We start from the raw sequence: 15,915 nt of genomic DNA, 5'->3' as shown, positions 1-15,915 counted from the left end.
TATGTTTTCGGCTCCATTCTCCAAGGTCCTCATGAAAGAAAAATCTCAAGGGATGGCATTCTCTCAACCGTCCTATGTAGGGGCTTAACTTCAAGACCCTGTACTTAAAACCACAGCCATTAATCTGCACAAATTTTAGAACCTCATGTTTGTTTAGTTTCAGAAGGAATCTCTCCAACACCTCTAATTTACGTACGCACTGCAAACTGCATTGTGAATATGATGTTCTTGTACTCTTACTACATCACAAGGAAAGAAAAAATCTGTTTTTTTTTCCGTATAAATATGCTTTATTATTTATGTGGACTATGCCTTGTATTTCAGACCAAAACAGAGAGTGACGTCGTAATGAGAGAACACGATGCCGCAACAAGCAACTGTCATCATGCCGAGATATGAAAATATGTAGCTAATTCATCGGATGACAATTTTTGGATTACTTCCTAATTAGACACTAAGCATTTAATAGTATATTACATTAATTAGTAGCTAAAATGTATCTAGGATAAGTGGGCACCAAGTAACATGTACACTATATAAGTCACCTTAGAGCCACCGAGATTAGTGTGTGAATTAGATTTAGATGCAAAAAATAGCATAGTTAAGAGAGAATTCTGTGTTTTAGTACAGAATATTTTTCTTTCAGGGTTTCAAATTTTCTTTATTTTGACTCTCTCTATCTTATATTTTTATCTTATTAGTGAAATATCCCTTTACTCCTGATTTTTTATCTTCTTCAGAGAAAATTTTCACATAAAATTTGTGTATTCGATCTTTTTAATTTCTTCCTTAATTTACTTGTTTGTTACTTACACATGTTTATCCACTACAATTTCAAATGTTTATGTCCTCAATCTTTATACTCTTCGAATTAGGTTTATCCACTAAATTTACAAGTACTTTAACTGACCAACCCATTCATCAAATCCAATCATAGTTAATTAGGTGTGTCATTGTTTCTTATTGAATGTAGTGTTTTATTGTTTTAATTGATTATGGTCTTAATTAAATATTAAAACGATATATATTCAAGTTTAATAGAAACCTATTAACAATGTTATTAATTGCATTTTGATTTTACTAACGAGTGTTGAGTTTAGTGATAAATCACATTACACTCTTAAAGAGATAATTGAAGTTCAAATCTTGAAAACGATATTATTAAGAGAAATAACCATGAATTTATGTTCAAAATGAATTATGGTAAATTTTTTTTATTCTAAATAAAAAATAGATAATAAAGTAAAATGACTCAACGCATATGAAACAATGTTTTTATCAACGAATGCATCCCCGCCAAGTGTGCAAAATTATCATCTACATGGCATGACGGCATTGGTCAAAGCACGACAGCCTCAAATGTGACATCTTATGATAGGGTGATATAGACAAACACAAGTATAAAATCCAGTGAGTGAGACTTGCATGTGTGGTGAAGGAAGGCCAACATTGAAGAGATAAGATTATAGTGAAAAACTAAACATAATAAAGTCCCTCATAACATTCTTCGACTTGCTTCATTGATTAGCCCAAGATAACATAACCAAAAAGAAAAATGGCTTCTGCTTCCGCTACTCTCCTCAAGTCTTCACCTATTATCGACAAGTCCGAGTGGATTAAGGGTCAAAACCTCCGCCACCCTTCGGTTTGTTTTGTACAGTGCAACCCTACATCGGCCGCCTTTACCGTCCGTGCTAGTTCATATGCCGATGAGCTTGTTAAGACCGCGGTATGTACTTAATTAGAATTAATGTAGTCTTGAATCGTATTTTTATCTCATGCATGCTCAAATATTATTTCTTTGTTTGGATGTAGAAAACTGTTGCATCTCCAGGTCGTGGTATTTTGGCCATGGATGAATCAAATGCTACATGTGGGAAACGGCTTGCCTCGATTGGTCTCGAGAATACCGAGGCAAACCGGCAAGCTTACCGTACCCTTCTCGTGTCTGCCCCTGGCCTCGGTGACTACATCTCGGGAGCTATCCTTTTCGAGGAGACTCTCTACCAATCTACCATCGATGGGAAAAAGATGGTCGATGTTCTTGTTGAGCAAAAGATTGTCCCTGGTATCAAAGTTGACAAGGTATAAAGCTTAACCAAAAAGCACCCACATTCATATCTTTATAGAGGATACTTGGAACTGAATGATTTGGTAAACAAAATAACAGGGTTTGGTTCCACTCCCTGGTTCCAACAACGAGTCATGGTGCCAAGGTCTTGACGGTCTTTCATCCCGCACAGCTGCCTACTACCAGCAGGGTGCTCGTTTCGCCAAATGGTTCGATGACTTCTCAACCATATTATGCAGTGTTGAAATAAAGGATTCTTGTATAACACTATTAGCTCTTTTTGATCGGACAGGCGTACCGTTGTGAGCATTCCAAATGGTCCATCTGCCTTGGCAGTGAAAGAAGCAGCTTGGGGACTTGCTCGCTATGCCGCCATTTCTCAAGTAAGTTGATAGATGAAGCTGTGGAGTAATCATTATGTGTATGCTACTTGTTGTCGAGAAGTGATTTTTGTGGCCATTGTGTTGCAGGACAGTGGACTGGTCCCGATTGTGGAGCCGGAAATCTTGCTTGATGGTGACCATGGAATTGATAGGACTTTCGAAGTAGCGCAGAAGGTTTGGGCTGAGGTTTTCTTCTACCTTGCTGAGAACAATGTCATGTTTGAGGGCATCCTTCTCAAGCCCAGCATGGTCACTCCTGGTGCTGAATGCAAAGACAAGGCCACCCCACAGCAAGTTGCTGATTACACCCTCAAGCTCCTCCACAGGAGAATCCCCCCAGCTGTCCCTGGAATCATGGTACATTTTCTATACGAAAGCATTGTAAAATAATAAAATGAACTGTACTAACGGATTGGACAAACCGTTTCTGTTGTGCAGTTCTTGTCTGGCGGACAATCCGAGGTTGAAGCAACCCTCAACTTGAACGCAATGAACCAATCTCCAAACCCATGGCACGTCTCGTTCTCGTATGCCAGAGCTCTCCAGAACACTTGCTTGAAGACATGGGGAGGCAGACCTGAGAACGTTAAGGCTGCTCAGGATTCACTTCTTGTCCGTGCTAAGGCCAACTCACTTGCTCAGCTCGGCAAATACACCGGCGAGGGAGAATCAGAGGAGGCCAAGAAAGGAATGTTCGTAAAGGGATATGTCTACTAAGCTGCTGCAAACAAAGCTTAGCTGAGATGATGGAGATTTCATGATATGGTTTCTCTTTCATTCTCATTGTGTTTAATGTTCTATAGACCCTGGAGACTAGTTTTTGTTCTGGATTGCAATGTACTGTTAGTTAATAAACTTCTTGCCGATGAGGGTACTCATAAATGGCATCATCACAAATACTAAAACAAGCTTGAATCTGCATTTTAATGATAAAAAAAATTAGAGTAGACTGATATGATTAACTTCCGGATTATCATTTCTCAATCCTGCTCGACGTTGTTCTAAACTGTCTGCTTGGAAATGTTGGACTGGAAAAACAAGTTTAAGCAAAAATATTAGGCGAATTGGACGTGAGATGTTCTCTTTTACTATCCATTTTCCGTGGAGTTAAACCAATTGTTTAACTTAGGATCCTTAAGCATTAAAATTGAAATAGACTTACACATGCCTGAGTGCTTGACTGAATCCGACCCAACCTATAGAGAGATCTACTTACACAGTTAAACTGTATTTTTCACAACATTCCTCCATCTTATTATTGGATTCCATCCAAAAAAATTTCAGCTGCTATTTGAGTGTGGCAAAAATAGAAGAAACACCATAATGGAAGTTAAGCAAAGGTAAAACGGATGCCACTAAGAAGGGGTGGAAGAGCAACATGATTCATACTCTCCCACTGCTTGTTCTGCTTTCAGGCCCAAAATTCGACCAGAAAAAAGATAGACATTTTCCGGAGAAACAAGCAGGGGAATTTTTTCCTTTCAAAAGTTAAAATTTCCTCACCATTATTCTTCTATTTCCCACTTACAATTTGATGGCAACTAGTCATTCTAATTAACCGGTAATAATGACTAATCCATGGGGAAGGAAGACGTATCTAACAAAGGCAAGCGCTTCACTCGTTAAATACATAGATATGCGAGAACTGATTCAGCTGTATCTGCAGCCAAACATTGATGGACAACATTATCTGATAAGAAACCTCATTCAATTATCAAAGGAGTAGAAAGAATGGTTAGCTGTTCGTGAGCGCATGTGTGTGTGTGTGCATATTTTGAGGGGAACGTAAGAGTAACCTTAGAACCAGTCGGATAGTTTTGTTCTACACGAGCCTAAAGTAAGAGAGAGAAACCATGAGATAGATAGGCAAGCAGAAGCCGCCATGTTACCATCTTTTGGGATCAAAAGTTATTTAGCAGTCTAGCCATATGCATGAAGATTAAAGGTTACTTGCACCGTATACCATTTCTCTCAAAAACGTTAGCAGAACTTGCCCCTAATACAAAAGCCTAGACATTCTTACTCTATAGTTTAATGATTCATAAACAACTAGATGCCGATCCATCTGTTTCTCATATGACTATGGGAGTGAGGAACTGCTCAGCAGGTCAAGCTCTACTTTGAAAAACCAGACAAGTCTTGTAAAATGCTATCTAAGCACCAATGTCATGTGAAAGGAAGCCTACCTTCTTGGGAAATCCTATTAATTATTTCTACACTTTACTAATTTGATATCAAATACGTAACGAGCATCTATAATGAAGTATCAAGAAATGAACATAAAAACAGAAAATTCTTAGAGCCAAATGGTTACAATGCTCTTAAAAGAAGTAAACTATACGTAGGTGATAATAGTTATACCTAGCTCATTTTTCAGGCTCTCGTTTGAAGCATCCAACAGGGACCACACTTGTAGAGTCATGATTATTGCCACTCGAAACATCCATGGCTTGCTTCTTAAACACGAAACAGTCACCTCGTTAATTAAGTTCTAAAAGAACATCTTACTACACTGCTTAGCATTCAAGTTTAAGAACGAAAAAAGCTAGTCAAACGACAATACCTGATTGATTGAAGCTTGCACCTGCACCCGTTGTGGCTTGGCATTTAGATCAATCAACTCATTTCCTACCTTTCTATCACCCTTAGCATTATCTTCAAGCAATTGAACACGAGAGACTCCATGGTTTTGCCGGTTCTCTCTCACTGCAAGCTTTGACTGCTGATTCAGATCCTTCCTTACTTCATTCGGACTGAGCGGTTGTAAACCTGGTTCCTCCAAACGACCAGGCTTATCCCCTGGAAACTACAAGCAAAGGAAAGAATTTTAGCAGGCTTTCCAAAATTACAAACAAACATAAAATGTTGCCTACTAAAGAATGACAAACGTCAACTCTCTGCCTCAACAAGAGATACCTCCCATAGGTCCTTCTACCTCCAACATGTACAATCATATCACACTTCAGGAAAGTATGAAATTAATATTTTAGTTATAGTTTAGGGACCAAATTAGCTATTAAGCCTATCTATGTCATATTGAGTTAAGAGACAAGTAACCAAAAGGTTATAAATTGATAAATTTATTGATTCTTTGTAACTTTTTATATATGGGTGAGAAAAAAATACTAAAAATCCGGAATACTGTAGGAAGTTCAATAGCAACTTAATAAATAAATGGCTTAAATAATCTTATTCAAATTAACAAACAAGATTCCGTTGTAGTCTAGGTGGTTAGGATACTCGGCTCTCACCCGAGAGACCCGGGTTCAAGTCCCGGCAACGGAAATTTTTTCATTTTTTCCGATCGTTTTTTGTTTGAAAATTTTCGGCAGTCATTATCATGAATCAGGGGTTTTTGGTTAATTCTTATAGGCGTTGCAGTTGGCCACAAATGCAAACAGAAGCCCAGTTTTCATGAATCTTAGCCACGCTTCATATCATATGCTTTTGGCTCCATTCTCCAAGGTCCTCATGAAAGAAAAATCTCAAGGGATGGCATTCTGTCAACCGTCCGATGTGGGGGCTTAACTTCAAAACCACAGCCATTAATCTGCACAAATTTAGAACCTCATATTTGGTTACTTTCAGTTGAGAAGGAATCTCTCTTTTACCCACACTCTAAACTCCTTTCTGAATATCATGCATTTGTACTCTTCAATATGCCGTATTATTTGAAATGTCTAATTTGGTTAAATTATCCATATAGTCCCTGTACTTTCAAAACTTAGGAATTTATTCATTGTACTTGTATTTCCAGGAATTTAGTCATCTACTTTTCAGATTTTAAAATTCAGGTTTAACTGTTAATACCATTTTTGTTTTTGTTAAATTCAAGTTAATTACAACATGTTGTTTTTATTTAAATGGCTATCAAGTGGTTTTTATTATTATTTCAAAATGTCATTGCAACAAATTTAACAAAGAAAGTTAACGGTATTAATTAGACCTGATCATGAGTTGAACCATCCGTTTAGGCCCGAAGACCCACTTGAAAATGAGAAAGTTTAAATAAAAATATAAAATTAAAAAATAAACTTGAATAAAAATTAAAACCCGTTTTCTAAAAAAAAACCACGATATTTAATTAATATTTATTTGAGCGATGAATTTCCAAACCAGCTTTGGAGAGGTTAGTGTGTAAAAACAACCTAACTAACAAATTAATATTTAAGGTTAGGTATTCATTTTTAAAGACTAATTTTGTTACTAGTCAATGTAATAAACTTAACACCACATCCTTTTTGTTGCTATAAATTGATGAATTTTGTAACCCAAAACTAAAACCATCAAATGTCTAATTTCGGTTGTTATTTTTTCTGATTTTAATATTTTTAGTGAATTTGGTGTATTATATTTTTAAATATAAAAAATAATCTAAAAATTTTAATAGGATAAGTCGTGTCGGGCTTGAGTTTAACATATTTAATTTGAGTCAGATTTGAATAGAATTTTAAATCTATTTTTTGGGCCGAGTCCAGACCTAAATTTCTACATTGACTTGGCCCGAACTCAGCTTGACCAATGATCAAGTCTAGTGTTAGCAGATTGACTTAAATTTTAAAATTTGAAAATACAAATATAATGACTAAATTCTTAATTTTCAAAAAGTACAGCAACTATATTACATATTTTAACCCTCCAATTTTTATACTTTTCAAATTTTTATCCACTTAAGTTTATTATCAATATAATCGACTCAATCATCCCATTTAAAATGCCACATATTCTAGTTTAATAGAAACCTGTTAATATTATTCAAAGAAAAAAAGAAAAAAAAGAAACCTGTTAATAATATTATTAATTACATTTTGGCTTTATGAACAAATATTAAATGTAATAGTAAGGCATATTGTACTTTTAGACAAAATTTACGATCAAACTTTAAAAATATATTGTTGGAAAAAGTAGCTACAACACAGAATGAATGATATTTTAATTTCGCCTTAATGTAACATTTGGAACCTAAATTTTACATTTTTTTCCCTAATTTGGTACCTAAATTTTTTTGGGCCCAATTTGGCACCTGAACCTGACATTTTTTCCTAATTTGGTACCTAAGTTTTTTTTTAGGTTCAATTTAGTACCTAAATTTATTAAATGTTATACAAATTATGCAAAGCACTAACGGTGTTAAAATTTTTTTGGTTATGCTACAAAAATATTGTTAGTGTTATAGGAAATTCATGTTAAAAAAATAGATATTTGACTATGGTTAATGAATTAGTATTAAATAAGAAAAAAATATTTTAAAAAACTCCAAATTAAAAGAAATTCATTATTTTCAATTAATAAAATAATTAATTAAATAAAACTAAAAGTAATTGAACATATAAAATACATTAATTATTTTTGCTACCTTGTAAAAGAATAACATTGTTAGATATTAGAGTAATTTGTAAAACATTTGACAAGTACCAAATCGAACCAAAAAAAGATTAGGTATCAAATTAGAAAAAAGAGTCAAGTTTGAATATCAAATTGGACCAAAAAAATTAGGTACCAAAATAGAAAAAAGTGTCAAATTCAGGTAACAAATGTTATAGTCAACCTTTAAATTTTTTTAAATTAAATAAAAAATAAAAGCAAATTGAAAAAAAGGGAAAAAAATCAACCTATTTGAAACAATGTTTTACGAGGTGACTAGAATCATCCATATCAACCAGGGAATGCATCCCGGCCAAGTGTGCAAAATTATCATCTACATGGCACAAGGGCATTGGTCGGAGCACGACAGCCTCAAATGCGACATCTTCTGGTATAGTGATAGTATAGACAAACGCAAGTATAAAATCCAGTGAGTGAGACTTGCATGTGTGGTGAAGGAAGGCCAGGATTGAAGAGATAAGATTATAGTGAAAAACTAAACATAATAAAGCCCCTTCGACTTGCTTCATTGATTTGCCCTCTCAAAGCCCAAGAAAAATGGCTTCTGCTTCCGCTACTCTCCTCAAGTCTTCACCTATTATCGACAAGTCCGAGTGGATTAAGGGCCAAAACCTCCGCCACCCTTCGGTTTGTTTTGTACGGTCACACCCTACATCGGCCGCCTTTGCCGTCCGTGCTAGTTCATATGCCGATGAGCTTGTTAAGACCGCGGTACTTAATTAGAATTAATGTAGTCTTGAATCGTATTTTTATCTCGTGCATGCTTAAATATTATTTCTTGTTTGGATGTAGAAAACTGTTGCATCTCCAGGTCGTGGTATTTTGGCCATGGATGAATCAAATGCTACATGTGGGAAACGGCTTGCCTCGATTGGTCTCGAGAATACCGAGGCAAACCGGCAAGCTTACCGTACCCTTCTCGTGTCTGCCCCTGGCCTCGGTGACTACATCTCGGGAGCTATCCTTTTCGAGGAGACTCTCTACCAATCTACCATCGATGGGAAAAAGATGGTCGATGTTCTTGTTGAGCAAAAGATTGTCCCTGGTATCAAAGTTGACAAGGTATAAAGCTTAACCAAAAAGCACCCACAAATTCATATCTTTATAGAGGATACTTGGAACTGAATGATTTGGTAAACAAAATAACAGGGTTTGGTTCCACTCCCTGGTTCCAACAACGAGTCATGGTGCCAAGGTCTTGACGGTCTTTCATCCCGCACAGCTGCCTACTACCAGCAGGGTGCTCGTTTCGCCAAATGGTTCGATGACTTCTCAACCATATTATGCAGTGTTGAAATAAAGGATTCTTGTATAACTCTATTAGCTCTTTTTGATCGGACAGGCGTACTGTTGTGAGCATTCCAAATGGTCCATCTGCCTTGGCAGTGAAAGAAGCAGCTTGGGGACTTGCTCGCTATGCCGCCATTTCTCAAGTAAGTTGATAGATGAAGCTGTGGAGCAATCATTATGTGTATGCTACTTGTTGTCGAGAAGTGATTTTTGTGGCCATTGTGTTGCAGGACAGTGGACTGGTCCCGATTGTGGAGCCGGAAATCTTGCTTGATGGTGACCATGGAATTGATAGGACTTTCGAAGTAGCGCAGAAGGTTTGGGCTGAGGTTTTCTTCTACCTTGCTGAGAACAATGTCATGTTTGAGGGCATCCTTCTCAAGCCCAGCATGGTCACTCCTGGTGCTGAATGCAAAGACAAGGCCACCCCACAGCAAGTTGCTGATTACACCCTCAAGCTCCTCCACAGGAGAATCCCCCCAGCTGTTCCTGGAATCATGGTACATTTTCTATACGAAAGCATTGTGAAATAATAAAATGAACCGTACTAACGGATTCGACAAACCGTTTCTGTTGTGCAGTTCTTGTCTGGCGGACAATCCGAGGTTGAAGCAACCCTCAACTTGAACGCAATGAACCAATCTCCAAACCCATGGCACGTCTCGTTCTCGTATGCCAGAGCTCTCCAGAACACTTGCTTGAAGACATGGGGAGGCAGACCCGAGAACGTTAAGGCTGCTCAGGATGCACTCCTTGTCCGTGCCAAAGCCAACTCACTCGCTCAGCTCGGGAAATACACCGGCGAGGGAGAATCAGAAGAGGCCAAGAAAGGAATGTTCGTAAAGGGCTACGTCTACTAAGCTGCTGCAAACAAAGCTTTAGCTGAGATGATGGAGATTTCATGATATGGTTTCTTTCTCTTTGTGTTGAATGTTTTATAGGCTCTGGAGACTACTTTTTGTTCTGGATTGCAATGTACTGTTAAATAAACTTCTTGCTGATGAGATTACTTATAAATGCATCATCATAAATACTAAAACAAGCTTGAATCTGCATTTTAGCCACCGAAAAATTAGGGTAAACTGATCTGATTAACTTCCGCATTACCATTTCTCGATCCTGCTTGATGATGTCTGCTTGGAAATGTTGGACTAAAAAAATCCGTTCAAAAATGAATCAAGAATTGGACATGAAATGATTTGCTCAAATTATAAGAGAAACAGATTCTCTTTTAATGATCGATCCATTTTCCGAGGAATTTTTAACTTTAAGAGGATGGATCATTATGCATAAAAATTGAAATAGACTTACACGTGCCTGAGTGCACCCAATCCATAGACGGATCTACTTACACAATTAAACTGTGTTTTTCATAATATTTCTCCATCTTATTATTGGATTCCATCAAAAAAAATTCAGCTGCTATTGGAGTGTGGCAAAAGTAGAAGAAACGCCATAATGGAAGTTAAACAAAGGTAAAATTGGATGCCACTAAGAAGGGGTGTAAGAGCAACATGATTCATAGTCTCCCACTGCTTGTTCTGCTTCCGGCCCCAAAATTCGAACCAAAAAAGAAAAGAAATTTTCCGGAGAAACAAGCGGGGGAATTTTTCCTTTCAAAAGTGAAAATTTCCCCTCCATTACTCTTCTATTTCCCACTTAAAATTTGATGGCAACTAGTCATTGTAATCACCAGCTGTTAGAGTATAAGAATACGTTAGGTTGTTATTAATCTGTTATACAGACTGGCATATTGTTAGTAGATTGGTTAGCAGCAGTTAGTCTCACTCAAGTATATAAGTCCTATTGTTGTACTGATCCAAGCAAGTTAATAATACTAGAATATTCAGTCATTCATTCTATTTTCCAAATTATTCTTTGTTATTCAATTTCATACAGTTACTAACACCAGCAATAATGTTCAGGAAATTTAAATGAATGGTCATTCACAAAGGATGTATAGTTGGCAATTCAAACAAGCATAAATGTCACAACTATTTTCGGTTAAGCAAGAATGTTGATTTTGGTACATGGGTAAAAGTTTTCTTCAAAAGTTTTCATTTGTGTAAAGGAATTGAATAGACAGAGACTAATCCATGGGGAAGGAAGACATATCTGACAAAGGCAAGCGCTTTACTCAATAAATACATAGATGTGAGAAAACTGATCCAGCTATATCTACAGCAGCCAAAAATTTGGACAACATTATTTGATAAGAAACCTCATTCAATTATCAAAGGAGTAGAAAGAAAGGTTTGTGTGTGTGCATATATGTGTGTGCATGTTTTGAGGGGAACGTAAGAGAAATTGTAGACCTAGCAACAGTTACTACTTGTTTAAGCGACTATATTTCCCAGTTGTTTGTCTTACTCTTAATTGTCATAGACTTGAATCAAAGCAAATGCCCTGATAAAAATGAGCTAACAAACATGGTAGTTGTGTGATTTATTAAGAAAATCTCAGACATGATAGCAACAAAACTTGAGGTGTAAATTGATCCAATATCTGGACTTAAAAGAAAGGAAGCTTTAGCCATGGGAAGTTCATCACAAACAAAGGACCAATCAGCTTCAGTAACAAAACATTATTGCTTTTTCATCAAAATTATATCCTTTTGCCAGTGGAAAATGATAGCACTATAGTTTTTGTATAAACCTATAACCAGCCAGACTAGTTTTGTTCGACACGAGCCTAAATAAGAGAAACAAACCATGAGACAGATAGGCCAGCAGAAGCTGACTTTCCACGTGCATGAAGGTTAAAGATTACTTGCACAGGATACCATTTCTCTCAAAAACGCAGAACTTGCCCCTAATAGAAAAGCCTAGACATTCTTACTCTGTAGTTTAATATTTCATAAACAACTAGATGCCGATCCATCTGTTTCTCATATGACTATGAGAATCAGGAATTGCTCAGCAGGTCAAGCTCTACTTTGAAAAACCAGACAAGTCTTTTAAAATAATATCTAAGCACCAATGTCGTGTGAAAGGAAGCCAACCTGCTTGGGAAATCCTATTAATTATTTGTACACTTCATTAATTTGATATCACACAGATTCAAATACATAATGAGCATCTATAATGAATTATCAGGAAATGCACATAAAAACAGAAAAATCTTAGAGCCACATGGTTGCAATGCTCTTAAACAAAGTCAACAGTATAAGTAGGGGATAATAGTTATACCTAGCTCATTTTTCAGGCTCTTGTTTGAAGGATCCATCAGGGATCCCACTAGTAGTGTCATGATTATTGCCACTCGAAACATCCATGGCTTGCTCCTTAAAAAACAAAACAGTCACCTCATCAATCAAGTCCAAAGAACGAAAAAAGCTAGTCAATCGAAGATACCTGATTGATCGAAGCTTTCCCCTGCACCTGTTGTGGCCTGGCATTTAGATCAATCAACTCATTTCCTACCTTTCCATCAGCCTTAGCATTATCATCATGCAATGGAACATGAGAGACTCCATGGTTTTGCCGGTTCTCTCTCACTGCAAGCTTTGACTGCTGATTCAGATCCTTCCTTACTTCATTCGGACTGAACGGTTGTAAACCTGGTTCCTCCAAACGACCAGGCTTATCCCCTGGAAACTACAAGCAAAGGAAGAATTTTAGCAGGCTTTCCAAAAATTACATGAAAACATAAAATGTTGCCTACTAAAGAGTGACAAACCTCAACTCTCTGCCTCAACAAGAGATACCTCCCATGGGTTCTTTTACCTCCAACATGTACAATCATATCACATTGCAGGCAAAGGGAACTACCATCCACTTCACAGTAAAAGAAAGCTACGTACAAAAATATCAACAAATGAACAAATTTCCAAAAAACTGTAGTTTACACAATAATTATACAATTAAAAAGGACATATATATACCAGGTGCATTTTCACATATATCACAGCGTGGGACATTGCTGGGGTCGGCTAAACCAACTCTGACATGTCTGCTGGCAAGCTTGTTACACATGTGAACCTAAAAACTCCCAATAAAAAGTTTCCTTATTGATTTAATTTCAGAAATAATTATATATATATAAACTACGGCTAATTTAGGAATATACAGAATTTGGAGTACATCAAGTATACATATATACGTAGACGTGTATAAATATGCGGATATCAATTAATTGTACTAAAATGGCAATGAAATGATAAAATAGACCTTTTCGTCGCAGGAACGGCAGAGAGCAGCCTCGTCGGCGGCGCAGAATATGATCGCGGCGGCGCTGTCGCAGACGTCGCAAATGGTTCGCATTCTAGTTTTATCCGTTTGTTTTCCGTTTTACTAATTCTTTCGTGGCGACGACGGCATTCTTCAACGGAGCGATGAAACACCGATCAGAAATTTTCACAGAGGAATTCAACGATTCGGAAAAGGATTACTGCTTCAAATCCAACAAGAAAATTGAAAGGACCAAATTGAAAAGGAAAAGAAAAATCGTTACAAGGAGTAGCTGAAGCAGAGAAGTAATGAACTCCTTTTTTCTTTTTCAAATGAAAGTCCCGAGGAAACTGCGAGATAGAAAATTGCTGACTCGCTGCAAGTATGTAAATCCCCCTACAGTTTTCTAGCTTGATTTCCTTTATCAGTTTGGTCTAATTCTATATTAGGTCCCTGTGTTATATGTTTTCAGAGATTTTAGTTCTTTTCATATAATTTGTTCGGAAGCTAGAGTTGACAATGGTTCTCTTCATGGAGAAACTAGGGGTCACAGGCCCAATCCTCTAAAATCGAAAAATTCATTTAGACATTTATTTTAAATTAATAAAGATAAAATTACACTTTAGTCCTTCTAAAATTATAAAAATTGGATTTATTCATTTAAAAACTATAAAGCTATAGGCTATCACAATGATGAAATTGTAATTTTTACCATCATAAAAATTACAATTAAATTTTGGCCTCTAAAAAATTTGTTGATTTTGCCCTTGGTTCTGTTCATCGGTTTTGAAAATAATTTAAAATAACATTGTTTTAAACCTCGATATTTTTGTACATTTAAAAGATAAAAAGGAGAAAAATATATCATATTTGTTCACTATAAAAAAAATACAAAGATGCATATGTAATATCAAATCATTATTATCAAGATATTTGATTTTTTATTAATTTAACTAAAGCTTCGTTTTAATCTTATATGAATTTTGTATAAATATATTCACCTATATTAAACATGCCATAATCTAATAATTTTATAAAATTAAAGGAAAAATTCACACCAAAATTAAAAATACATATTTTAAAAAGTAAATTACTTAAAATAGTCGACTAACTTGTTAAGACCAAAGCTTTTCAAGACTGATGACTCGACTCTTGTTCAAACAAACATGTTTAAACAACTATTTAAACACTTGTTCAGGCAAGACCTTTGATCGACGAGATCCTTTACACATGATTTTACCATAAGCAAATGGATTCCAAGATGTATTGTAATCCATCTCAAACCATGATAATCGAAATTGGTGGCTTAAGGATGATTTGATCGACTTGCCTTATTGGATAATGCTTATATTTATCTTTATCCTTTAAGCTATTTATGGTTAAGCTGATGATTTTACTTAATGATAAGGTTGTATTTTGGGATAATTTTTGGAGGCTTTTATCTTGAATTATTATGCACCAAATTGAAGTATTTATCTCTACAAAATCTGATCTTGAAGGTTGCCTTATTTGGCCTATAAATAGGCATCAATTTGCATGTTGAAGAGAAAGCTAGGAGATTGCTTGTGCTGATTTAGTTTATTTTTCCTTTTATTTTTGCACTCATTTAGTAGGCTTATTGGAGAGTTTTACTAGTTGTATTGTGAGGTTTTTTGGGTGAATGATTTGTAACAAGTCGGGGTTAGTTATTGGGGCTACAATCACTTCTTTGTGTAAGGGTACATTGAGATTTAGTCAATAGGTTACTAGATCAATTGTTGAATAAAATCATTTACTAAGTAAGGTTTTGCAAAGTAGGATTGGTGAATCTGAATTGTGTTAATAAATTTCTTGTGTTTGTTTCTCTTATTCTCTTATTTGCATACTGTCTATGTTCTATTCTAACATTTGTTTGAACATATTGTCTAAACATACTATCTGAATATCGAATTGAACACAAAGCAAATCGAGGTTATTGCAATTGGTATCAGAGCTTGACTTCAAACATACTTGAAAGGGATCCTAAACTACGGTTTGCAATAATGAAGTCCAATAAGAAAGGTGGTTCTATCACACGTCCAATTGGTGATTAAAGCATTAAATTAGAAAATGAAAATGATGTTTTTTTCAACCTAAAGGATGTGTTTAGCCAAATAATAAAGGCTTGAAACTGTGGTCAAAAAGATATGATATGATTGTTGATTTTAAAAAAGCTAATGAAATGCTTGATAAAACTATATAAAAAAAAAGATGCAACTTTGAAAACAAATGAGTAAGAGTTAAATGATGTCGAAGCCACTCTCAAGAAATGTGAAAGCCAAAGTGATGAGATATTTGTTGTCAGGAGATTCGAACTTGGTCAAATTGAACTTGGTAAGAAACCTATATCTCCTAGGAATTTTATTAGATATAAAATATGGTTGTTATTTCTTCTTTTAAGACAAGTAAAAAGAATAATAGAAAATATGTTTGTTAGTATTGTGGAAAGGCCAAACATATTAGATCTTATCGTTACAAGCTGATGAAAGATCAAAGGTGGAGAAAAATAAGATATGTTCAATCTAATGTTGCAATATTGAACAGAACATCACTTAGACAGCAACATGTTTGCAACAATATGAAAGGGAGGAATAAAACA

General features: G+C 35.7%; 3 protein-coding genes and 1 non-coding gene across 6 annotated transcripts; 3 read left to right on the top strand and 1 right to left on the bottom strand.

The window, feature by feature from the left end:
* The first annotated feature begins 1,401 nt into the window (after positions 1–1,401).
* On the top strand, positions 1,402–3,401 carry LOC107919979 (fructose-bisphosphate aldolase 1, chloroplastic). The gene is made up of 6 exons (XM_016849441.2): positions 1,402–1,729; positions 1,816–2,085; positions 2,171–2,280; positions 2,364–2,454; positions 2,542–2,811; positions 2,893–3,401. The coding sequence occupies exons 1-6, from the start codon at positions 1,556–1,558 to the stop codon at positions 3,169–3,171; spliced, it is 1,194 nt and encodes a 397-aa protein (XP_016704930.1). The 5' UTR covers positions 1,402–1,555; the 3' UTR covers positions 3,172–3,401.
* A 2,265-nt stretch (positions 3,402–5,666) lies between these two features.
* TRNAE-CUC (transfer RNA glutamic acid (anticodon CUC)) lies at positions 5,667–5,739 on the top strand. Its single transcript has one exon. It is a non-coding gene; the product is annotated as a tRNA-Glu (tRNA).
* A 2,176-nt stretch (positions 5,740–7,915) lies between these two features.
* On the top strand, positions 7,916–10,180 carry LOC107919978 (fructose-bisphosphate aldolase 1, chloroplastic). The gene is made up of 6 exons (XM_016849440.2): positions 7,916–8,550; positions 8,632–8,901; positions 8,989–9,098; positions 9,182–9,272; positions 9,360–9,629; positions 9,711–10,180. The coding sequence occupies exons 1-6, from the start codon at positions 8,377–8,379 to the stop codon at positions 9,987–9,989; spliced, it is 1,194 nt and encodes a 397-aa protein (XP_016704929.2). The 5' UTR covers positions 7,916–8,376; the 3' UTR covers positions 9,990–10,180.
* Positions 9,357–13,797, bottom strand: LOC107919980 (B-box zinc finger protein 19). 3 transcript variants are annotated; one of them, XM_016849443.2, is made up of 6 exons: positions 13,299–13,797; positions 13,013–13,109; positions 12,808–12,923; positions 12,483–12,725; positions 12,318–12,412; positions 10,044–11,307 (listed from the first exon to the last, which is right to left on the bottom strand). In XM_016849443.2, exons 1-5 carry the CDS (start codon positions 13,389–13,391, stop codon positions 12,323–12,325), a joined length of 639 nt encoding a protein of 212 aa, XP_016704932.1. In that variant the 5' UTR covers positions 13,392–13,797; the 3' UTR covers positions 10,044–11,307; positions 12,318–12,322. The 3 variants fall into 3 exon arrangements, with proteins under 3 accessions (XP_016704931.1, XP_016704932.1, XP_016704933.1); XM_016849444.2 differs by having other exon boundaries at positions 10,044–10,825; positions 13,299–13,793; XM_016849442.2 differs by having other exon boundaries at positions 9,357–12,412; positions 13,299–13,791.
* Between the last annotated feature and the right edge of the window lie 2,118 nt (positions 13,798–15,915).

Source organism: Gossypium hirsutum, chromosome D13 (genome assembly GCF_007990345.1).
Source record: "Gossypium hirsutum isolate 1008001.06 chromosome D13, Gossypium_hirsutum_v2.1, whole genome shotgun sequence".
Lineage (NCBI taxonomy): Eukaryota > Viridiplantae > Streptophyta > Magnoliopsida > Malvales > Malvaceae > Gossypium > Gossypium hirsutum.
The sequence above is the reverse complement of the archived record's forward strand: the minus strand, read 5'-3'. Positions and strand labels throughout refer to the sequence as shown.